Source organism: Aythya fuligula, chromosome 2 (assembly GCF_009819795.1).
Source record: "Aythya fuligula isolate bAytFul2 chromosome 2, bAytFul2.pri, whole genome shotgun sequence".
Taxonomy (NCBI): Eukaryota; Metazoa; Chordata; class Aves; order Anseriformes; family Anatidae; genus Aythya; species Aythya fuligula.
Genome location: NC_045560.1, coordinates 66954936 through 66979542, shown reverse-complemented (window position 1 = coordinate 66979542; position 24607 = coordinate 66954936). Strand labels below are relative to the sequence as shown.

Sequence of the window (24607 nt, the reverse complement as noted above, 5' to 3'; positions counted from 1 at the left end):
ACAGAAATGTTGTTACTTATTCCAGCTCTAACCTTTCCAAAGTACAGGCTTCATTGTAAGGAATGAATCCAGAAAAATTGTTGGGACCTTGTTTAAGTAGGGACTGCAGATGTGTTTTAAGTAACTATAAAATGCCAATAGGAAATTACAATAGCAAACTTGCTAGACAAAAAGCAAACAAAAAGGTAGTGATGGAGGTTGTTTTTGCTAAGGATTTGGTACTGAATATAAGACTTGTGTTTTACAGCATAGCTGAGGTTGGAAGAGACCTCCGGAGGTCATTTGGTGCAACTCTCCTGCTCAAGTAGGGTTGTCTGGAGCTGGTTGTTTGTCCAGATGGCTTTTTAAGATCTTCACAGAGGGAGGCTCCACAACCTCTCTGGGTAAACTATGCCAGTGCTTGGTCATCCACACAGTGAAATTATTCTGGGCACAAAAATATGAAACTTGACCCTTACCTTGAAATGACCATTGTAATGCTCTCCCAACACAAAAATGAGCCTGAAAGATTTGAAATGATTGCATGAGAAAAGGAGCACAGCAACTAGAAATGGGGAGCAATATTGCTCTGAGATTTTACCTGAATGTTTTCCCCAAGGTTGGACCTGGCAGTTCAGTAAAATATATAGAAGTGCTTCTGAACCAGAAGAGAAATGCAAATGCACTTGATCCAAGGTGTAGCAAGACCTTTTCCATACTGTGTCTGGGAATTGGGTAAGCTGATCATTCACCAAAAAGTTATTTTGTAATCAATTCTCTTTTTTCATTGTGAAAGGAAATGGAACATAAAAGGTTTCCTGAGATTTTGAGCAACATGAGGAGACTTTGCAGAGGATTGCAGATGCTTGGGAAATTTAGGGAATCTTTGCATGGCAAAGGGTTTGGGTGCTGCAGAGCCTACCGAAGTTGTGTCTCTGTAGGTATCCTGCTGATACCAACCTGAATAATTTGCTAGGCAGGATAGAAGAGAGGTGGTCTTGCCTGCTGAAAAGACCTACCTTTTTTTTTTAATTTTACTTTTGGAAGATCTGAGGGGAGTGATAAAGGGATTTTGCATCTGTCTGAGGATGCAAGGCAAAGAGAAGTGATTTTTTCTGAGAACCAATTTCTTTGAGTGAAAACTTTACTGGGAAGGAAGAAATACACAGTGTTCTGCTCTGAAACTTGTTCCCAGGAAAACAAGCATCTAACTGATATTGAGGGTTAGCTGACAACTTCTAGGAAATGCTAAATGAACTCTTAACGTGATTTGTGTTTTTGTGAAGTTGTGCTTTAGGGCACAGATGGTTTATTCCACCAATAATGTTAAGCAATAATAAATTTGGGTGATCAAAAGGTTGTATCAAATAAAAACTTCATTCCCCGTTCATTTTTCTCCTCCCCTGTGTGTTGGTTTCTGAGCCTGTAAGGTATAATTGGTCATACATTCAGATTTTCTCAGTACACTTTCATACCACAAAAATCCCATTGATATTGTTATAAATGAAGATACACCTCAATCTGAATTTAGTAATATTTATAAAAGGCAAGTAAACAGTGCTGGCTGCGCAGGGAGTCTACGCTCTACCAACGCGCACACACTAACATCGAACTTTCTAAATATACAGAACATTGCTTTTACATACTAAACCCGAGTATGCCTATACGTATGTACAATCAGAAAAGGTATCAATTGAAACATAAACATGGCAAAGTTTTAAAAGGCAAGTGTTTAACAAACAATCCTTTAAGTCTATTACTACTAATGCCCATGACTGGGGGAGCCCAGTTGGAGTTGCTAGTCCTGGTTGAAGTGCTCCCACATCTTCCATAACTTCATTAATTTTTCTCAAATCATATAACAGTCTCCATTTTCCATTCCTTCTCTTGATTACAAACACCGGAGAATTCCAGGGCTAGTTGTGGGAACAATATGTCTCGCTTTAGATTGTTAAGCAACTCGGCCTTTGGGCCTTATGTACCCTATTTTTCCCGGATCGAAGGGAAACGTATCCATCTCCTTTTCAAGGCTAATAGGGCCTGGGTCAAAAGGCACGTCCAGGTCACCAGGGGGTGGAACAGCAAAGGCCTGTGATGGCAGTAGCGGCGGTGGGGCCGCTGGTGTAGCAGAAAGATTGGTGGACGAACCCACAGCTCCCTCACTGTCTGGCAAACCCCACGTTTCTGACTGTGGCCCCCCATGGCTCTTTAAGGCCTCAGAGACTGCTCGTCAGTTGCCGAGCAATCCCACTGCAACCTTGTCACTTTTAGTAGCAGAGTCCCACACCTTGACCTCAATTTGGTCCCATATTTCAGGGTTATAAACTGTCCGATTGTTAATAAAGGGAATAAGCTGTAAGGTTGCCAGGATAGTCTTTGTTTCTAAGGACATATGATTTGCCAAAATGCGCAACTGCTTACCAGTGAGAGGCAGTTGTGTGCGTGGGTCCGCTTCTCTCAGCTTGAGCTTCTTTCCAGCTCCATTGTGCCTGCTTCCAGCGACTTTCTGTACAAGCTTCTTTGAGTAGTTTGCTGAGTTTGGCCGAACCTATCTTCATGAGGCAATCGGTGTCCCTGTTCTTGTTCTGGTCCCTGTTCTGCTAGCCTGTCCCTATTCATTCCTTCTTTCTACTTCTTTATTGATGACATAACTTCATTATATCATGTTGCCTTTTCATCTTGAGGACAGGCTCCCCTCTTATACCCTTTGCCCCATAGCAGTCCTTTTCAAACAACTTTTCACTGGTCAAACAACTTTGTCTGGTAACCAGCAAACACACAGCAACTTCCATGCCTTAAGGGCTGGAGAACAAGCAACCCAATGGCATGGCATCTCCCGAATCACCCTTTTTTGTTCCCTCTAAACTCTTTACATTCTTGATGGCCTCATCGTTAAGAGTCTGATGTTATCACCAACCACTGGGCTTGTCAACCCCCATGGCCACACTCCCACATCTCCCCCTTCTTTATTAATATCAACCATCTTCTTGACATGAATTATTACTCTGTATATCACATACTTGTCTCAACTGATTGTTGAATTTTCTGAAATTGAGCACTTAGTTGGTGAGGTCTGCAGGTTGGTTTGCCCTAAGATGCTTGTTGCTGTGGTGTCCCAGTTCTCACTTGACAGCCTTCCCTCAGCTTTTGCATCCCTGTTCTTCGAGCTAGTTATGCTGTTTGCTGCCTAATTGGTAACCATGGACTTGCAGTGATGACTGAGAGGGGTGGATCATCTTATGGGGCTCACGTAGCCCTGCTGTGTTCCCTAATGCTCTGCACGTACACAGGTTCTCTCTGCCCAAACAAATGTCTTTTCGCAACTGGGGATCAATCACATACTGGGCTCATAGATCAATTTTACTAACAGAAACATTACCAGATCATTAGATTAGACTTGATCACGGCTTGATCTCATGCTTCTAATCATCTTCTGACAGGTGGAAAGATTTTATAAACAGTTAATGAAATGAAAATTGGATTAAAACATGAAAGTAATATATGAGATATGAAAACTTGTTATTTAGATGCTAGTAGTCAGAGGGGACACTCAATTTGTTTTCTCATGCTTTTTTTCTAATTTTGGTAAGTTTGAAACTTTTTTTCTGCATTTTAAAATCCCAAGTATTTATTATGCTCAATTTATAATGGGTTAGATGTGTAGCAGATAGTTTGCAACTATATGTTTTACACTGATAGTACAGTTGCAGAATTTTTGTTTATGTTCTAAGCAACAAAACCAGAAAAATAGCAGTCTTCTGCTGGTGATCTCAGAGCAGAATATCTGAGGTAACACATCTTTTCTGGTTGTGCAGGTACAGTGCTTATTCATGGGAATAAAGGCAGGAAAGCTACCAAGCAGTCCAATAATTGGGATTTGTAGTATTTCTGGTATGAGCAATCACCACTGCCTGTAATGATATAATGACTATGCAGTCTAACGACTAAGGAGTGCCAAGCCTCTCTGGGTTTGCCAAAAAAGTGTCTCAGTAGGTCAGGTTGATGGTTGGACCTGGTAATCTTGAAGGTCCTTTCCAACCTAGATGGTTCTGTGATTCTAAGGCCAGTAAGGCATTCAGAGAGCCTGCTAACTTTCATGCTTGGACTGATATCTTAAAGTGCTAACACCTTCAGCTGATAGATGAAGGTGTTAGCACTGGATGGGTTGAATTCTCAAAATATGTGGAAATGAGGCCATTATGTTTTGTCACTTTGTCACCAAAATGCTAATTGTGAAAAGATGTTGGAGTCCTTCAAATTCTTACAGGAAACAAGGCAGGAGAGCTGCTGTCTCTTAATATTAAATTTTTAACAGTACATTATAAATGCTTCCTGTGCATCTGAGAGTGAATTGTAATGGACTGTAATTATGGCATGAATACATGCTGTTTTTGGATTAGAAATACATTGCTAATTAGTTAAGTGCAAATCTGACTGATAGAACAACAAAATGATGGCTGACTTACACATCAGATTTAATTTTTCATTCTGGAATAAAACAAAGCAGAGATTTTTATTTTAAAGTTGCAGAGGAGTTTTAGAAGTTATTTATGAAGTCACTGAATTCTGTAAATTTTACATTTGATTTCTTCAGGATTGTTAATGTCAGTAACAGTTGTGTCTGCTTTATGAAGGTCTCTCAGGCACAAGCATCTCCTTTGAGTGCTGCTGCTAGAAGCAGAAGTGCTCCTTCAGCAGAGTGCAAGGTTTGTGTTCCCTGATAGAAGCCTTCTGACACAACACACTGTACTGCTGCTTTTTAAAAACAGTTAGTGATTTATCTGTGGGTGATAGTGTATGAATTCCAGCTCTTCATTTCTTGAGGCTGCTGGTTGTCCTATTGAAATCAGTTGGACTTCACAGGTCGAGGGTTTGGGTCCAGGAATGGCACAGCCTTGAGCACTGTTAGCAGCTACAAGGGGTGGCAGTGATCAGCTCGGTGACATTTGATGCTTCTTAATATTTGCTTTTTATGTAAGGTGTGAACATGGGAGAACGTGAAACAGCTCCTCCTGGCTTTTGAACCTGAAAACTCAAAGCTTTAAACGTGTATTGTTTGGTGGCTCTTAAAAAATAAATGTCTGGATGGGTTTAAATCAGTGAACTAATTGATCCCTGACTCTTCTGGAGAATTTTCCCCACTTAACAATGATGAGATAATTATTTCTTTAAGCAAAATACCATCAGTCCCTCCAGTTAATGTTTTTGTTTGCTAGGAGTGAGAAAGCAGGCTTTACTCTTAAGATTTACATCAAGTTTTTCCTTACTTGTAAAGGTGGGCACTCTTCATGAAGCTCTCATTGCCAGAGATCGTAGCTACTGAAGGAGTGAATTAACATGCAGTTTACTAATTTGTTTTCCTGTCCTTCAGTTGCAGAGAGGGGAGTCTAAATATTTCAGCGACCGAGACTTTGAAATTCCTGCTCCTTACTAAGTAACAACAGCAACAAAAGCTATTCATAGCAATAACACTAAACAGTGAGGCAACAGCCCCAGACAGCTTATAGGCAGCATCTCACCATGAGCATGAATGTTAACTGGTTTTGCACTGAATGCCTCTGTGAAAACAAAGAGCACTGAGAAAATAAAGATCAAACCAAAACCAAAAGAAAGATTTTTTTATTGCTATGTTTTACTTTGCTGGCAGACCAGAGCAAAGGTTTTCTGAACATTTAAAAGATGAAAAAGGTGAAGAATCCCAGAAGCGATTTATCTTGAAGCGAGCTAACTCTAGTATTGATAAAGAAGACAATCAGGTTGGTTCTCGGTTCGAGAGTTGCTGAAATTTTTGTTTGTTTGTTTGTTTGTTTTTTTTGAAGGTGGGCTGACTGATGTTATTGTTGTTCTTTTGTTGTTGCTCTCTTCCTCCTCCTCTTCCTTCTTCTTCTCTTCCTCTGCCTCCTCCTCCTCCTTTTGCCCTCCCATCCCGTCCCCCCAGCCTCCTCTGGTGTACGTACTGTGGGTAGCATCGAGCCCTGGTGTGGCTGCTTCAGCCGTGGCAGTATGTGGGTCTGCATGGGTGGTTTGCTTGGCGCAGGACTTGCTGCATGCCTACAGGGGGGAGAATGCCGAAGCTCCGGGCTGTGTGGAAAGGCTGTGTCAGTTGCATTTCTAAATGTCTTGCGTAACTATGGCAGTTGTTCCACTCCCTACAGCTTTCTCCTTCAGTTGTACCCATTCAGAGTTGGATTTCAGTATGGACCGATGATAAACTGGTGTAGCCCAAAAAGGAGAAAAAAAAAAGCCCCAAACAAACATGTGATGGTGAGGCCAGGTTGCTTTTTAAACCATCCTAAAATAAGCTTTCACCAAAGAAGAATCTGTTTCATCTTTTAGTTCCCTCCCTTCTCCTTTGCCCTCACCATGTTTTACTTGTCTGTATGACTTACTTGCTTGTTGTGCATGTACTGTGGCAGAAGTGTCTCCCTTTGTTGCTTGTCCTATAACACTACATTGCCATAGGTGAGTCAGATGCCTAGGGGAGTGCCAGGGATACCCGTGCATTTGTGCTGCCTTCACAAGCGAGTGTTGTGCTGTTTTGATCTCATGCAACCTGTGTATGTGGAATATATTAACAAACCAGAAAAATAAAAATCAAAACGGGTTCTGACGTGAATTGCTGTTCTGAGAAAATTCTCACAGGTAAGTAGACTGTGTGTGTTTTCTTTGCTTAGGCTGTATTTGTTGGAGGTACTTGCCAATGAGTCTCTGAATTGGCACTCTCCTTCGTGTTTTCAGTAAACGACTGATTTTCCTTTTTTGGTTTGTCTGTTTTGTTTTGTTTTACTTTTTGTTCTGTTTTGTTTTGTTTTTTCCCCTTGTCTTTACATTGTATATAGCAGCCTTGCCAGTTATGCTGCATCTCAGTTGGCTTCGAAAACAAAACCCAGACATTTTCAGGGTGTGGTGAATGTGGGGATCAACCTAAGGAAAGCAGCATGACCAATTTCACAAGGTGCTGGTTGGGTGGAGAAAGAGCAATGCTTGAAACCTAATTGCAAATGAAGCCTTTCTTGCTGGGGATCCTCCTCTGTTCCCTCCCTCCCTCCCTCCCTCAGGACACAGCCATTTCCTGCACTGTGGTTTATTTAGGGGCTAAAGGGACCACAATTTTCCCAGTGAAACTGAAGTTAAATGTTCCTTGTGGTGTGGAAATGGCTAAAAGTCTTATGCCAAACATTTGGGACTTCTCCTTGTCAAGACAGCTTTTGGTGGGTTTCTTTTAGGGCTTGTAGCTTAGTTCTTATTGCCTGTTTTCCCTCTTTTCTTCCTTGAGAAAGCCATAGGTAGCACAGTACTGCCTTCCCCCCTGCTCCTCATGCCCCTAGGAGAGATGAGAAATGGTAGCAGTCAAAAGCAATGGCACTTAGGCTTGGGGTGAGAACATCTGAATTTAGGACTGCAGGTTCACAGGCGTTGAGCAGAAAGCCTCCTTTCAGCCCCTTGACTCTGCGGGCAGCATCTACCTGGAAAGCTTTGGGTGCCCGGCCCAAGACACGGTGCTTTGTGCACCACTGTAGGAATGAAAGCTATCGTTTTCATGCTTCATTTGTTTGAGTGAAAATTGATTATTCTCAGCTGACAGTTTCTTAATGGCAGTTTTTAACAGCTCAACTTATATAACCCTCCTGGTTTTTTTTCTGCTCAGCAAAACAGAATTCTTCCATTTAGAGATGACAGACGAAGTAAATCAATTGAAGAGAGAGAAGAGGAGTATCAGAGAGTGAGGGAGAGAATATTTGCACAAGATGTGAGTAGTTGTTTTCATTGTCCCTTTAGTGCCATACCTTTCCTGGTAGTCAGACAGTATTCTCCCCCTCCGATGTGAATGCTGCAACTGGATTTGCACTGTGGAGCTGGAGATGACAGGGACAGGCACCTGGAGAAGAGGCTCTTAGAGGAGCTTGAGAAGTGCTGAGCTTGCTTTCTGGAGGAGGAGGAGATGATGATGATAAGAGTTGCAGAGAGATGGATAGAGAGAAGAGATGAGACCCAGCATGTTGTCCAAGGAGTGCTTATTCCTGTTTCTTTGAATGTTTGTGTTTGTGTGGTCAAGGTTTTCTTTTTCCTTCTCTTTTGCCAACCAAAGAGCAGTGATTTAAATGGACACTTTCAATGATTTCAAGTAGTAGGATCACATATGCCTCTAGCTAGATCAATTTTTTTCAAGCAGTATTCTGCAGAGCCTCCTGATGGTTATGTGCTTTAGACCACTGCTGTAGGACTGAGGACATTAAGAACAAAGAAAAAACAGAGGTTAAATGTTAAGTTGCACTTTTTTTAAAAAAATGACCAATTATTTCTGCCACCAGAAAGAGTTGTTGATGATTTTACTGTGAAAGAAATAAAAAGGAAATGGCATTGTAATTCCTGTGTTACGAAAAAAATGAGAACTTTCACAACAAAGCTACACGAAAACATTTAAATTAGAAACATCTGTGAGCTCTACCTCATGTTTCTGAAAAAAAGAAAAACGTAATTTGCTGTACTACTGTAATGAAAGGATCCTAAAAGGGGAGAGAAGAAAGAAGTGGAGGAAGTTAACATTTTATTGTTTTATCTCACATCTCAGTGGAAGCTCTTTCACTTAGAGGAAGGTGGGAACAAAACCAATTAAAACTTACTGAATCATATTTGGCAGTGTCCTTTTAAATTAAATCTGTTCATAAGTTGCAGGACTAATACCTCTTTAAGGTGTCCTTATATATTGCTCTGGTTTTGGAGTTTCACACATCTGAATTATTTGTGCTGTAGCAGAATACATTCTATAGTTTTAAGGTGTGTTGTCTCATTTGTGATAAGTAATTTTGCTTGTTTATAAGTAGTTTGCTGAATGTTTGTAGGCTGGCTTTTTCTTTCTTAACTGTGAAAGTCCCAGTAAAAGCAGAAGTCCTTCAGTTTGCATTGTGCTTTCAGCATGTGGGTCTGATGTAACTATTGTCACAATATATACAATAGAGTTGCTGAGTCATCCTTGATCCTCTTTTTGCAACCTGTCTCCTATATGAAAGTTGCAGTTTATGGCTTATAACAAAGGAGCTTTTGCAAAACCAAAAATATTAAAAAAAAAAAAAAAAAAAAAAAAAAAAAAAAGGAAGGGGGGAGGGTTGAAACAGACTGCAAATGAGGCAAAACATCATTAAAAATACCACATGGAAAGTTGTGGCCAAAAAAAGTCATTTATATCATGAGCAGCAGCTAGAAATGCCAGGCTGGGAAACTGAAATGGCTGGAGAAGTGTGCTGAAACTCATTCCCCAATGTGCTGCTGTTTTTATCTTTAGACTTGTGAACTTTGAGGGCAGGCAAGTGGTGAGCTTGTAGTTGCCCACAGCTGGAGGTTGGTGTGATCTTTTGGGTTAGCATCTCCAAGTAGCAAGTGACAGTGTGGTTTGTGGTAGGCATCTTAAATGGATTGGGAGTGAGCTTTTTTAAAGATCAGCAATGTAGATATCTCTCCCTCTCTCTCTCATATCCATTCATTCTCTCTCTCTCTCTCTCTGCTGTTGCAGGTGCTAGTGAGCCAGGAATACATCATGTTGCAGTGAATTTCAGCACTAATTCAGTACTAATAATATGAATAGGAATTTGTTTCTTAGCTGAGTTTTTTTTGTGTGGAGCACTCCTCGCAGATGAGGTGTTTCTAGGGTGATGTCAAAGTGTTGTAGTAGTGAACAATGCAATTTTTTGGTCAATTTTAAGAGGGGCTTCATATCATAGGTAGCCACTTGCTGCATGTAGGACTTCATAGTTTTAGAGGATTTTGTGATTGTTTGTTATTTCCCCACGTTTCTCTGAGGTAGGTACCTAAGCATGTAAGTCTTGTCATCTTGCAAATTACAGACACAGAAAGAGAGACAGGGGACGATTAATCATACAGTATTCTTATTATCTCTATGCTATTCACACTCCTGTAGTCAAGCTTTTATTAGTGCCTTGCTTACGAACCTTAGAAAGTGGATTACAGATATTTCACTTCTAATTAGAGTATGCATGAAGAAGGTTTGCATGAGAAGTCTCCAAAGGGCAGCAATGAAGGTCAAGAATACTGCCATAACTTCTTTCATCTAGCATTACTCTAAATATGCCTCAAGTATCCCAAACTCTGGGCAACCTATCAGCCCAAGAATCAGAATTTAGAACAAAATTTAGGAGGAAAAGGCAGCCCAGTTACAGGGGAAAAAAATTCTGTGCATGTTACTAGTGCTGTGAAAAATGTCTTAACGTGGCCCTCACATGTTGGTTAACAGAAAGCTTGCTTGCCCTTCTTTTGATTATTTTATTTTTGCAGCACTCTAGTGCACCAGATATCTTCATCTCCAAGTGGAAGTTTTAACGAAATAAATATGTTCATGAATAATGCCATCATTATGACAGCCCTTATGATGATTAGTCTGATATTAGTCAGTTTAAATTACACTCTCTGTCAAGTTTTCCATCTGCTGTGTTGGCTATCATTAATTTTGATAAGGGGAGCTGGAGGTTTTAATGACTCCTGTCGTGTAGAGTCATAGCAGGTGGCAGGGACTGAGAGAAAAGCATGTTAATGAATTATTTTAATGAAAGGATTGGTGAATAAAGGATTAATGAAGATCAAAATATAAGGGTCGATGAACAAATATTTAATGCATTTGATCACTTAAGCTCACTGAAATATAGAACTGCAAAGCATGTACCTCCTAAACTTTTCAGGCTGCTAACAATAAAGCAGCACTGTGTGAGCTCTGTCATTCTATTGTAAAGCCTACAATCATCCTTTCGTAAAAACTTACTTTATTGGAAACCTAGCTTTACAACACCTTGTTGAATTTTACAAAAAAAGTACACTGGAACAGAGAAACCTGGAGCATCTGGGACTTGAAAAGAAGTTTCTCATCTGAACTGCTTCAGTTGTTTTTAGTACATTGAAAAACTAATTGCCTCTCCCACCCTTGAACAATCTAAAAGAATAAAAAAAGTATATGTTGTTCTTTCTGTATGCATCAATCCAAATATTAGATTGAAATGAGAATCTCAAATGTGTGTGTAAATGGTATAGTGCTTTTGGCTTTTAAGCATGCAGAAAATTGATTCTAAAGACTAGCAATCAAATTACTTAAGGGAAATTTCATTCTTTGAGGTTAATGCGATGTATAACCTCATGAGCCAGAATCACATAAATCACATCCATTGTTCATAAATGCATTCTCTAGTAATTATTGTTTATTCACTGAAAAATGTAGATGCTTTATTAATTACACAAATGCTAGAATTGCCCATGGTACACATGGAACTTATTAAATGAAATACATCACACTTTTTATTTTTGTTTGTTTGTTGTAATGGCTGTTTTTGACTAAGTAGCGTATTATGAAGAGACAGATCCTTTAGATAAATCAAGTCATGATTCTTTTGCTTAAGAAAACATTGAGGATATTTTTGCTCTCTGATTCAAGAGTCACAGAATAAAGTATGAAAAGCTGGCTACACCCTGTCCTATCATTATAATAGGAAGAAGAGCTTTTAAAATAAAGCCCAAACAAGACATACCTTGTGTGTGGCTACCATAAGCCAATAGGTATTAAAGACTGCTGTACAGAGCCTGCCTTTGTTGTTGCAGATCAGGCAATAAACATTAGGTGGAAGCCTGAGATCTATCACGACGTCTTGTTAACTGACATGCAGATGGTTATCTGATGGTATCCAATGCAGGATATTGCTGCATGTTAATAGTTATCTTGGCTAATGCAATTAAAAACAAGAACAGCAACCCCCAGTATACCTAGTGCACTGGCAAGGCTGATGCATGTTGAGACTTGAAAAGGTTCTGGGAAATTGAAGAGTAAAAGACTAGTTTCATAAATGACAATTAGTCGTACAAAGAACCCCAATAGAAATCTGGCATGTAGAGGCCCTCGAGGAGGTGAATTTGTAGATAATCTTGCATATCTTTTTTTCCTTTTGTAGATTTGTTGTCAGTATCTTTGATCAGTGTATGAGAACCAAGTGTTAAAAATATTTTTGACAATAGCTGTGCTGTGTACTTAATGTTCAGTTTAAAGCACTAGGAAGGTTACTGTTGCTGTATATCAGGAAAGCCAGTCGTGATCTTGTAGTAGCTAAATTGCTATCCAGAGCTGCTTAACCATGTGATTTTTTAACACTAAGAATAACATAATAATAATAAACAAACAAACAAACAAACAACAACAACAACAACAAGCAAACAACAACAACAAAAAAACACCCTGCCTGTCTTCTTAGCCTCATGCCCATACTGCAAAATAGTTTCCAAGGATTGGTGACCTGTGCCAGCATCTTCAGCCAGAAAGACAAATGAAGTAATTACAGAATCTGTCCATAGGTCTATAATGCAATTTGTAATGGTTCCCATCAAGACACTGTAAAGGGAGAAAACCTCTCTGCTTGCTTAATAAATTATAAAAATCTCATATGAATTCTGCTTTATGCCCATGTATTAGAAAACCTAAAAGATAAAATGATAATAATAATAAAAAAATACTACTTTTGCAGGCAGGTACATGCCCCTTTGCTTCTGTAACTTGGTGGGGATGCTGACCTGTACTCTGGTTGAAGCTGAGGTTTTAGGTTTTTACTCACTTGATCTGGAAGAGCAGCTGTAAGGCTACTTTGGGTGTGTGACTGCTCTGAAGTTACTGCACAAGTGCCCATCATGAACCTCAAAGAGAAGACAGTCCCACAGCTGAGGTTATACAAGCCCATAGGGTAATTTCAGTAGGCTTGTATGTAGTTTGTGCAGAAGTCTGCATAGTCACATTGTTGGTGAATAAGGTACACAAAATGGGAGAAGATGCTGTGTTATAGCTGTGCAAAAACATACTAGGTGGAACAGTTTGGTCTTCTCTCATCTTGGGGTGAAACCATAGGTCTGCTGTAGCCAGTTGGAAGTTGGTCCCTGGCAATGGAGACTGTGACCCTGATGTTCTGAGGCTTTGTGCTAATGAGGCACGCATTTGCCACCAATATAGCCTAGAGACCTGTGTGTTGATGTTTCCTCTGGAATTCCTCACTTTCAGCTGGAGTGAGTGGTAGGAGCTTACCTGGGAAGCCCCTACACCATGGAGCTGTCTCCTGCAGATAGCATTCCCCACATGGGTGATGGGTGGACAACTTACAGTGCTAACAAGAAACTGTGCTGCTTTCTCAGGGCTGAATTCTTTCCTTGGGTGTATTGATGCAATGGCACTGGCTGTGGTGCTGGCTTATACCAAGGGAAAACTTTGCCAATCTGTTTGCTGAGGCCTTGGGAGCAAGTATGGTGTTGGTTCTGGTGTTAGCCAGGGCTCTTTGAGTAGGTAATTAGCTGACCAGTCTCGAAACAGGAACATCCCAAATCCATGCATTTCCTATAGAATTAAAATTTGAGATGTCTAATGATGCCATTCCGTTATTCTTTGAGCTGAGTTCCACTGTTTTGGAAGGGATGGGTGTCATCTGTGTTGCCCTCCACCCTTTGCTTTCCGTTTAAATTCTTTGCATGTACTGACTGTCCTTTCTTCTGTACCTCATGGATATATAATCCATGTGACAGCTACGAGGCACGTGGTTAAGAGAACATGAAGTGGGGGGGAAATGAAAAAATCAAAGAGGGAGAATTATTCAAGCGAATTTGAGCACAAGCTTCATTTCTCTGCAGAAAAAAAAATAATAAATAAGTAACCCAAAAGAATTACACACTTGCCAATAGCATTTATTTCTTTGAGCCCTTCACCTTTCTTGGGATCTAAGGTCCTCATCAGATAACCTTTTAAAATAGATTTTGTTATTGATGTTAATATTATTGTGAATATCATTATCATCGTTTTATATCTCAATGTGGGTATGGCTGTTTCCTCTCCAGTGAAAACACTTAGTATTTCTAGGTACTGCAGCATATTCTCTCTCTTTGAGAACTTTGTCGATTTTGCATGCTCTCCTCCCTGTTTGTCCTCCCTACCTGCAGCTCTGTGCTATTCTGTAACCTTATGTCTGGTAGGGCAGACTAGTGGAACCTTATGTTAGGAAAAATGTGTTTTCCCTTTGAATCACCAGTATTTTGCACATACTGCCTCCTTCTGACCCCAGGACTGAGAAGTTTCAGGTTTGTTTCCAAACTGAGACCCCTTATTGGCAATGTGTTGTAATGCATGAAATTTATTTTACTGGCCTGACCTTATTTTTGACCTTTTTTTCCCCCTCGTTGTCTCTGCAAATGCAAATGATGCATGAATTGAAATCCCCTTAAGCCTGAACAGGGGAGAAAATTCTAAAATCAAGGAAGGAATTGGAACAGCAGAGCATATCTAGTAAACGTCCTGATACAATGCCTTTTTATTTTTCAGTCAGTTTTGCTCCCAGGAAAAACCTTTTTGTGGAAAACAGGTAAAAAAAAAAAAAAAAAAAAAAAAAAAAAAAAAATAAAGCTTGCTTTTTAAAAAAACAAAATAATGCTTAGCTGTTGCTCTCTATTATTTTGTGTATCCTTAGCTGCTTATCTTAATGCAAAGAGCATTGCACAGATTCATAATCTATATTATCTGAAGTGTTTTTCTGCTTAAAGAGGGGTGTGGGGCACGGGGGTATGGGTAAGGAAGAGTTTGCCTTTCAAAGCTATATTTGAGCAGATAAGTAAGGTATTAGTGCTGCTTTTCCAACACTTTGCCTTTCAGTTTAAAAAGTAGTTGTGGTGGTGGTGTAGGAAAAGCCCATCTAATGTTTATTTCAGGTGACTAATCTCTCTCTGGAATGCCTTCAGAATTTAATTTATCTTTAAACACCACTCTAGCAGCAGCAGCTGGATGATTGTATTTATGCACCACATTTCTGTTTTCTGGTGTTTAACCTGCTTTCCTGTGGGGCTGAGTGGCAGCATTGACTTTACCTTGTTGCTTGTGATGGCTGAGGAGCCCCCCAGATTCCACCTGCTTTACTCCTGCAGCGTAATAATGAAATGATAGTATCTGAGCCAATGTTACTTTTGTCATTACTGTGTGATGGTTCTTATGGATGTTCGTTATAATAAATCCACTTAAAGCACAGGGAAGAAGAAACTGTGTTAATTATGAAGATGTACAGAATACTAAGTGTTAGCTTTGTAGCAGCCATAAATAAGCATAACTGTGTTGAAGATTGTAGAAACTGTGTGCCTTTATGGCAAAAAAGGCTTTCAGTCAAAATATTGGGGATTCCACTGGCTAGTGCTGGAGCAGTGCTAGCCCAACTCTGTCCTATGCAGGTGTTAAAACTGATCATCACTGGCATGAGGAAGGGAAGATCATTTTTTACAGTATTTCTATTTTTGTCCATCCTTATTTTTGTCATTTGTGGGTAAGGGCTGTTCCCATGGTAAATGACTGCACAGTAACAGTAGAAAAACAGCCTTTTCTGATGGAATAGTCCTTAAAGTGGAAGGAGGGGTGTCCCTTAAAGAAGGGCCACAGCTACCTAACCACTTTGTCTTCTGAAAGCCAAGGATATTACCTCAGCTGCTGCTTCTTTATCATGACTGTGGAGATAATGTTTTGTTAAAATAAATCAAAATTGTAACAAAGGAACCCTGAAAAAAAAACAAAGATGTTCCCAAGTCAGTAAGCTTAGCTACTGTGCTGCTAAGTGTAAGATGGGAAACCACTGAGGAATAAATGACGAACTTCATAGCCAGGCCTCAGTTTCGTGTGCATCAAGTCACACACTTGTGTGCAGGTGAACGTGACCAGTTCTGATGTCTGCATGTGGAGTTCAACTTCTATTTGAACCTGTGAGCTGGATTACCAGCTTTTCCAGTGTGAGGATACACACTCGGGTGGAGATCAGTAAAAGGCCAGGGTGAAATTTGGACTTGTGTTACCATCAGCACTATTATCCAGAGAGAGACCTCTGCTGCATCCATCAGAACACTGCTTTTTCTTGCTGCATGCCTTACAGCCTGTGGCCAGGTGAAACACTTAAACTCATACTTAGCTCTCTGCATATGAGCAATCTTGTTGATTTACTGTGGTGAAAGTACGTATAGGTTTAAGTGTTTTGCCTCTTTTCATCAGAGAACTTGAGCATTTATCTGAGCTGCAGAGACTTCCAAGGGACTTTGCAAGTACATACAAGTATATGTGGTATTTTGCTGGCTTGTATTTTTATCTTATTAGGTGATATTTTTATTCATTTTCTTTTGGAGGTAGAAATATAGTTCTTTGGCTTCTGAGAACTACCTTGCTTGGTAATGGGAAATAAATGGCCTTCAGCTTCCCTGGTTGACATTTCTTATGTTCTGTTGACTGCGTGTGGGTGGGGTGGGGGGGCAATTTTAGCTTTGGTTCTTTAACTTTTAATCTGGCAAATGGGAAGATGCTCGAAACTAAATGTGACTTTACAGATATGAGAAATTCGTATTACTGTATGTGCTACCATAATCTTTCTTTTCATTTTTCAGTAGGCTCTTGGAAGACAGTAGTATATGCAATGATACCCATAAGAAAAGACAGCTGTTTAGGTTTGTATGGCTTACTATATTTAATGTTTCCCAGTAACACTCACTTCTGATTCTACCTGTGTCCTCATCAAGGGATACCTTGACGGGTCTGGGTGTGTCATTTTTCTGTCTGAAAGGGAGCACAGAGATCAAAGTTGTTATTCTGCCGATCCTGTGCTCTCTGAGTGGGGAGGTCACAACAAAACTTCCTTTGGCTTTACTGATCATTGGCTTAGTCATCTGCTTGGACTGACACAATTTGGTGGTGACTGTGACTGGTGGAAGTTCATTCTGCTTTGGTTCAGGCATGTTTCACAGACTAGTGCCTAGCCTGACCTTTTTTTCTTTTCATTGTTTTATTAAAAGCTCAAATAAAAATATACTGACTTAAAACTCGTTGAAGTTTTAAATTTAGAGCAGAAGTGTTTTGAAAAGTTTTGTGTCCTTTCCCATCCAAACCCTTGTTCCCTCTGCCTAGAGAACACTCAGATGTATCCCATATCCCAAATGACATCCCGTGACCCAAGGAATCAGTCCAAATTTTCATGGAGAATGCTGGAGCAGTGGAAGACCCAACCTGAGTTCCTCTGAGGGGCTTAGGCAGACTCTCTTCCCACACCAGAAGCACCCACAGGTTTAAATCAACCAGAGTTCACTATAATCAACCAATAAACCAGGACAAATCTTAATCAGAGCAGGCAGAAGTAACAAATGCTTTCAGAAGCATGTTCTTCACCAAGCATGGGGATAGCTAGGTAGAAGTAGAGTGATCACTATGCTCATCTATGCATTGTTGTTTGCATATATAGCAGTGGTAGTCTGTCGCTCTAAGAGTGAATCATTTGTATCACATAATTTCTCACTATGAGGTGCAAGAAGGCAGGTTTATTTGATGTGTACTTGTGTTTGTCAACTGTGCATGTCTGCACAGCAGCCGCAGAGGTGAGAAGACCACTGAAGGAGGAAAAGAGCTGGAGCTGCGTCCCATGGCCACAGGCAGAAAAATTCTCCGTGCTTTAGGCTAGTCTTGATGATCTGAGGGTTTTGGACTAGGCATGCAGGAGTAAGGAGGCATCGAAAATGTCCATGCACAGGCTTTTAATAACTAATATGTATTCAGGTTTGGGGAGCAAATAGGAAATAGAGAACTGGGATATAGAAGCATTAATTTTATCTCCCTGTTTTTTCACTAGAATACAAATATAAGATTTTTTTTTTATATATATACTAAGTTTTAAGCACAAGAATGCAAAAGAATTTGTAAATACTATACCTCTTTTTATTTCCAATTAAATCTGCAAGATAGTTTCTTTTTAAAATCTTTTTTTTTATTATTTTTTTTTTATTTTTTTTAATGTTGTTGCTTCTGTGCTGTTTCTCTTTGTGCTTTCCCATTGTCTGGGTATAGCAAAGGTGAACAGGTAAACACTGTCAAATCACATTGGTGTGAGGCTCTGATCACAGGCAAGGAATGTGTCAGCCTGATCTTGTCTTTGACACCCTGCTCCTTCATGTCCTCAAGGACACAGCTTGGCAGGTTCTCCAAGTAGAGAGCAAGAGCTACGTTTGCAAGGAGAAGGGGACTGGGGAGGTGGAGAATAGAAGCAGTCTCATCCTTTTGATTTGTAGAAAGTGCCTTGAGCCTGCAAGGTATTAGAGTGTGAAATAAGACAGAGGATTGGGAAATGTCTTCTAAAAGCCTTCCAAAAGTCAGTGTTATTAGCCTCACTTGGGATAATGGCTGTAGTAGGCATGCTGATTTTGTCATTTTAGCAGCACCAATATAAGCTATTCATCACAAGTAAGTCAAATTCTCCTCTGGTTTCTGCTCTCTGCTCCTTTTGCTGTGTTGCCATGCATGGTGCACTGGCTGCTTTACAGCTGTTCAAGGACAGGTAGTCCTTACCTAGGGCTTTTTGCAATTTAAAGTTGGGACACAGAGGAGGAATGTGATCCCAAAACTGATGGGATCTCTAAATGGAGCATTAGCATTGGGGTCATGCTAGGGGCTAAAAGGACACATTTAGGGAAGGGGATTGGATCACTTTGCAGAGCAGATGAAGAGGCAGATGAGTGGCGACAAGCTGCAAAAGAATTGAAGAGGGTGAATGTGAAGACAAGGCCAGAGGGCAGGTGAATTTATAAAGGAAAACTGTACAGTTGATGGACAGCAAAGAGAGAAGGGGTGAGGGAATTTCTGCAGGAGGAGATAATCAACAGGCAATAGAAGTGCTATGTCAGACCTATGTAATATTGCTTCATCAGTCCTGTCTAGTGAAATGCTCTTGGGATATATGCAAGAGGGAAGCAGCAGTAAGTGCTGCTTATACCGCTACAACAGTGTTAAGTTGCTGAAGGTGGATGAGTATTGGGGTCAAATTCCCCCTTCTATGCATGCTTCTATAAGTACAGAGTATTTCTTTTTCTTCAGTAGGCTCACTGCAGAGTACCCAGAGATAGGCTCTGCCCTGTTGTCTTTTTTTTTTTTTTTTTTTGTGTGTGTGTGTGCATAAATCTATTTTCTGATGTCTGCAGGGGTAACAGAGATAGCTCGGGGAAGGCATCTGGCAGTCGGCAGAGCAGTACGGAGAATGAATTGAAGTGGACAGACCACCAGAGGCCATGGAGCAGCACAGACTCAGACAGTTCAAATCGAAATTTGAAGCCAGCCATAACAAAGACAGCAAGTTTTGGTGGCATAACCGTCCTGACAAGAGGAGATAGCTCATCAAGTAACAAAAGTACCGGCAAACTGTCTAAAACAGGTAGCTAGTACTGTATTGGGTTCACAGTACACTTTGTCATGGGTGATAAGTGACTGTACTGAGCATACCAGATATGTGTGTCTATCTATATATATTCTAGTAGCAACAGTAGGTGTACAAACCCTAGGTGAAGTAGGATTTTCCTGGATTAGAGCATTTGCACAACCTATTCAAACACTATCTGCAATTGTAGCCTCAAAAGGTAGTAGTCCTTTTGAACAAAACAAATTAACAGCACAGATATTACTTTTTTATTAATCTTACTCTTTGTGAATAGGGAAGAATGTTGTATATCTGATGAGAAATCCAATAAATTTTTGTTGTCAGTGCTAAAATACAGACCATCTGTACCACGGAGTAAAGCCTCTTCCAATCTGTTGGCCAATGAGCCAATGTGCTATAGTGGAAGCTGTTGATTCATAGAGGTCCTGTAGCCTCTCCATTTTCTCGTTTGTTTCCAATTAAATGAAAGCCCTATTTAAGGGGACTATGAACCTGGTGGGAATTCTGCATTTATTTGCATTTACTTCATGGGTGCATTAACATATGAGTGAGTCACAGGGTCTGGATCTAAATAATTTTAAGCTATGCCATTAAGCCACTTTATTATATATATTTTTTGTGTGTAAAAGTGCATAATAAATAATGAGTCCATCAGATAATTCTGTCAATTTGGTTCACTTGATAAATATTATACAGGGAAAGTGGTAATCAATACTTAGCACTTAGTGTTTTTTCATCTTGAGAGTGTTTTATGGATGGTACTTAATTTAAGCCCAGTTTATCAAACATAGATTAGTCAGATTTCACTCCTATTCTCCAAATGGTATGATACGTTTTCTCTGCTTTAGGATGCCCAGGAATGGTGTTTTCAGAATAAACTGAGCAAACCTTTGACTTGGTAACTACATTCTGGACCTTAAGATCTCAAACATAGTCACGGATTTTGGTGCATTTCACAGATGGAAAGTCACCAACTAGTCAGGAACCTTCTCTTTCAAACCCTGATGTTCATAAAGATGCTGGGAGCTTTCAGAATAGCCTGCTTGTTTCTTAATGCTTTTATTTTACCTTTCTTTTTGAGACCTTAGACAATGTTGTTGTTTTTTTTGTTGGTTGGTTGGTTAGTTGGTTGTTGGTTTGTTTTTTTTTTTTAATCTTAAGATTCTCCTTTAGTTTTACTTCACTTCTATATATGTGTAATTCTGTGGAATTAAGACATGAATTTGTCTTTGAATATGTTACAGTATAGGGTTTTGTTTTGTTTTGTTTTACACCTCCAGATTGTTTTTGAGCAGAAGCATACGTAACATAGCACAACCAGTGTGTATGTAGCATTGAAAATGTGCTCCTGTATTTTTGTTTTAAGTCATATAAAGGATGAATAGGCTACACAGTGTAGTCCGAAGTATGCAGTAGACCATGTTTATACTTCCAGGTTTCTTTGCCTCCCATGAAACTTTCATTGCATCAGAATTCAATTTGCTATACATGAATTAGGGAGGAGGCAGAGGTTGCTAATATGCTTCTTTATGTAGTTCACCTTCAGCAGAGAGCAGTTAAAAGTACTTCTCTGCAGCATTATATTGCAGAAGTGCAGGGCATTTACCACCATGTCAGGGAAATCCAGTTTGAATTGTTGAGAAATCTAGTTGCAAAAGACTAATACTTTTAAATAACCATCTTAGTGTTAAACATATTAAAAGGTGCACTTAAGAAGATATATTAAGGAGACATCTCTGAAGCATTCCAACAATTTTAAATGCATCTGCACTCTACAGGCACCAAATCCAAAATTGCTTCCAAATGAAAGCTCTTACAATAATTTTTTATAACGTGAGTGATATTAAAATTCCATGTTTTTTGCAGAGCAATTGTAAGTGGTTTGACTTTTTAAAAGCAAAGATCAGTGTGAAAGCTAGATGAGGCATAGAAAGAGTAAAAAAGAAATTAAATAAAAGGGCCTGGGGGAGAGCAAGGCTGGATATCAAAACAAAGACACATCTTTGAAGCCAGGACACAAAGTGAAACTGTCAGTCAGCCTGTGGAAAGTCAGAGGAAATAATATCTGAACTGCTATTTCTATCCTCTCTGAAATGTTTTTAAATGACATTAAAACAGAAGCAAATGACCTTTCAAAAACTAATGGAAATATGTCTTGTAAGGGTTCTCTCTCCACTTAAAAAGAAAAAAAAAAAGATGCTGAGCGCATTCATACTGCTGTCAGAGCCTCCATGTGTTTTTGCATATGTTTTCCAAGAGGTACTTGAGGTACTAAGCAACATTTCATTTTGCACGTTTCTGTACTAGATCTTCATTACTCTGTAATCCAGTCATAGGCAACAGTAGACATTCTGTAGTCCATAATTACACAGTTAAAGCTCTATCATGGTTTGGGGGTTTTGTTTATTTACAATAGTGATTGAAATGGAATTTCCCAGGTATCATTACAAACACAAGGTATGCTGCTGTGGTAAGACAGAGCTAAATAGACGCTAATTCTGTCCTAGTTTTCATCTACAGAAAGTACTGGTATATTCTTTGAAGTGCTTTATGATTCATAGTAATGAATTTAAAGCTTTTCTGTCTTAAGCATAGTAAAAACAAAATCTGTCTGAAGTCTGCAGTGGCTCAGAATGTTCTTCATTGGCCAAATGATGGAAAATGACAATTTTGAATGTGAAAGTTATTCTACATCAATTACGGTCATCCAGTCTCAATTATGTTTCTCAAGCATGGACTTTAAGGATTTTCATTGATGGCTAACAGCAGCCTTTGAGAATATACATTGTGATGCAATATTAGCAGTGTAGTCTTTCCAGATCATTTCTAATATTGTCATCAGAATTAAATGTTCTGCCCTTAACCTTAACTTTGATAAATCAATAATTGATTTTACATAGCAGAAATAGAGAAACTGAGCACAGAAGGATGTTTGCCTCCTCTTGGGCAAAGACAGATCAGAGAACATGCTGTATAGCAGTGTCTATTAGTCTTATATTTTAATTGCATTCAACTGTATGGTAATAAACGTGTCTAACAAAGGAAATATGCTACTTCATTCTTGCAAACTTCACAAAAGGGTCTGTTTGAAATCCATTGTGTGGCTATTATACCGGTTCTGAGTACTATTTTCATGCACCTGTTGATTGTTTAGAAGGCACTGTTCCACTTAAAAACACAGTTCTTATATTTGAAATAAAGTTTTCTACTTCCATATTTTGCAGCTTAGTTGAGACATAGTTGTATCATTTAAGTCACAATTCAGTACTGAAACGGGGACTTAATAACTTAACAAATCACTACTGGATCGTGTTCCTACAGTGTAGGGACATCCTACAAAACCTTGATTAGTTTAGATTTCCTGTAGGAATAATGGACTTCCCAGGGTTGACTAAATGATGTCCCTATGGCTAACAAAGATGTATCTCTGCAGTCTCTAACCATATCCATGAAGGGAAAATCTAGTTCATAAACCACCATGCTATTTTCTGGCACATTACAATAGCTTTTAGTACATGTTATTAGGAGGTAAGACAAGATGTGTTCAAAAGAAACATGTGCATCTTTATATCTACTTAATTATTGGAAGATATACTGCAATCTTTACTTTCAATGGTGCATTATTTAGCTTCTCTTACTGCATTATTTTCCATTAAATGGAATGCACGTCTGTTGGAGTATATTTCTTTACCTCCCTTTATGAAAAGCTGTCTGTCTTGGGATATTAGCTGTGTTACAGATTCCTACAGATATCTGTAGGAATCATTAACTTTCTTGGAGTGGCTCCAAATAATTGTAGCACTATCCAAACCTCTCCTGTTAGGTGTTCATTGCTACTCCTGTCAGGCGAAGGTGATTATACTGTAGGCATTTCATTACAATAACTTTTTTTTTAATGAGATATCCTATAAATTATAACTTTGTATATGGGTTTTGGGGAACTGTATTTCTGCTTCTTTATGATTTTCTTTAATCAGGTATTAGCCTGATAGATCTCGTAACTCCAAGAGAAGTTGAAGGAGTGCTGATGTGTGGGCAATAAATCTTGAACCAACTGTTTCCAGTCATACACTTCGCACCAACTGACTGTACTAAAGCATCAATCTTAATTTTAGAAACACAGCTTGCAGAAAGTTGTGTTCACGTGAGCACATACGATTATCATTTAAATAAATAAATAAATAAATTGTAATATACAGAAATGCAAGTGATTTATGAAAGTAGCAAGGAAATATTTCTAAACAGCACTGTACTGTTCCTGAAAATTTGACCAACTAGAGCAAATATTGGGTAGAACTTGTGTCCAGTTGATAAGAAAGGAAAAACTCATCATGGACTCACAAGATGGGCTGAGCAAAGAGGCTGAATACTGAATACTAACCAAAAGAAAATAGAGCAAGCCACATCACATTGCTCACTAGAGCTCGAGTACTGGAAAATGAATGGAACCTTCCTTCTTTCCCCCTAAAAATTAAGCTATTAAGACTCTGTGGTGATTCTTCTGTTTCATTCTCTTTCAATGTTCTTTGAACTGCTATATCTGTCAGAACAATTAAATATATTTATATAAATTGGAAATGATGAGAATATGAAGGTGGTTATGTCAGCTGTGAAGCAGTAAGAAAATTATAGGAGAATCTAGAAGTAGCCATCATTGCATACTGGAAAAAGAGGTTGCGTTGTGTAATGGGGGCAAAACTCTAAATTACTCAAAACTTCTTTCAGAAGTATTTAGTAAGACCTTTTGTAATGTGAATCTGAATAAAGTCAGATAGTTCACTTTTTCATTTGCTACAGTACTGAATGCATTATGTGGTGATTTCTTATTCCAAATTCAGAAACTATGAAAACAGCTAATCAGAGCTACAAAGACAAGATTAATTGGTGGTAATTTCCAAACATCAGTGTTGGAATTTATTTGGCTTAATATGTCTAGACTTAAAACGATAAGAAGTAAGTTGTAGTGTTGGGAAAAGTTAACATAGATTGTAATAATGCTGGATAAATGGTGGCAAGAGTGGTGAAGTAATAACATCTGGGATTTTTTTTTTTTAAATATTCAGTTAATTGCTGAAATAGTTTTGCACCTTGTTTTCATTCTTTCAAAATTGATCTTCTGCTGCAGGATAGAGCAGTTCTTTGATCTTTTAGGCACACATTTCAAAGCTATCATCTTAGGCAACATGTGATTGTTCTACTGTTCCTGGCTGCCATTTGATGAGTACATCTGAATTCATTACAGTCCTTTGGCTTCTAACATTCAGAAGTTGGTAAAGATCAGTGTGTGATTCTGCCATAAAAACAGCTGAAAGGAAGGGAAAAATTTGAATGTCAGAGCTTCATTTTGTTGTTGTTGTTGTTGTTGTTTGTTTTTAATCTTATTATTTTTTATCTTT

General features: G+C 39.0%; 1 protein-coding gene across 1 annotated transcript in view; it reads left to right on the top strand.

The window, feature by feature from the left end:
* ARPP21 (cAMP regulated phosphoprotein 21) overlaps positions 1 to 24607 on the top strand; it is a 149605-nt gene that overhangs the window by 61530 nt on the left and 63468 nt on the right. The window contains 6 exon segments of the mRNA XM_032180750.1: positions 5627 to 5735; positions 7628 to 7729; positions 12866 to 12879; positions 14337 to 14360; positions 16405 to 16464; positions 18979 to 19208. Of these exon segments, the coding sequence (XP_032036641.1) occupies positions 5627 to 5735; positions 7628 to 7729; positions 12866 to 12879; positions 14337 to 14360; positions 16405 to 16464; positions 18979 to 19208 (539 nt within the window).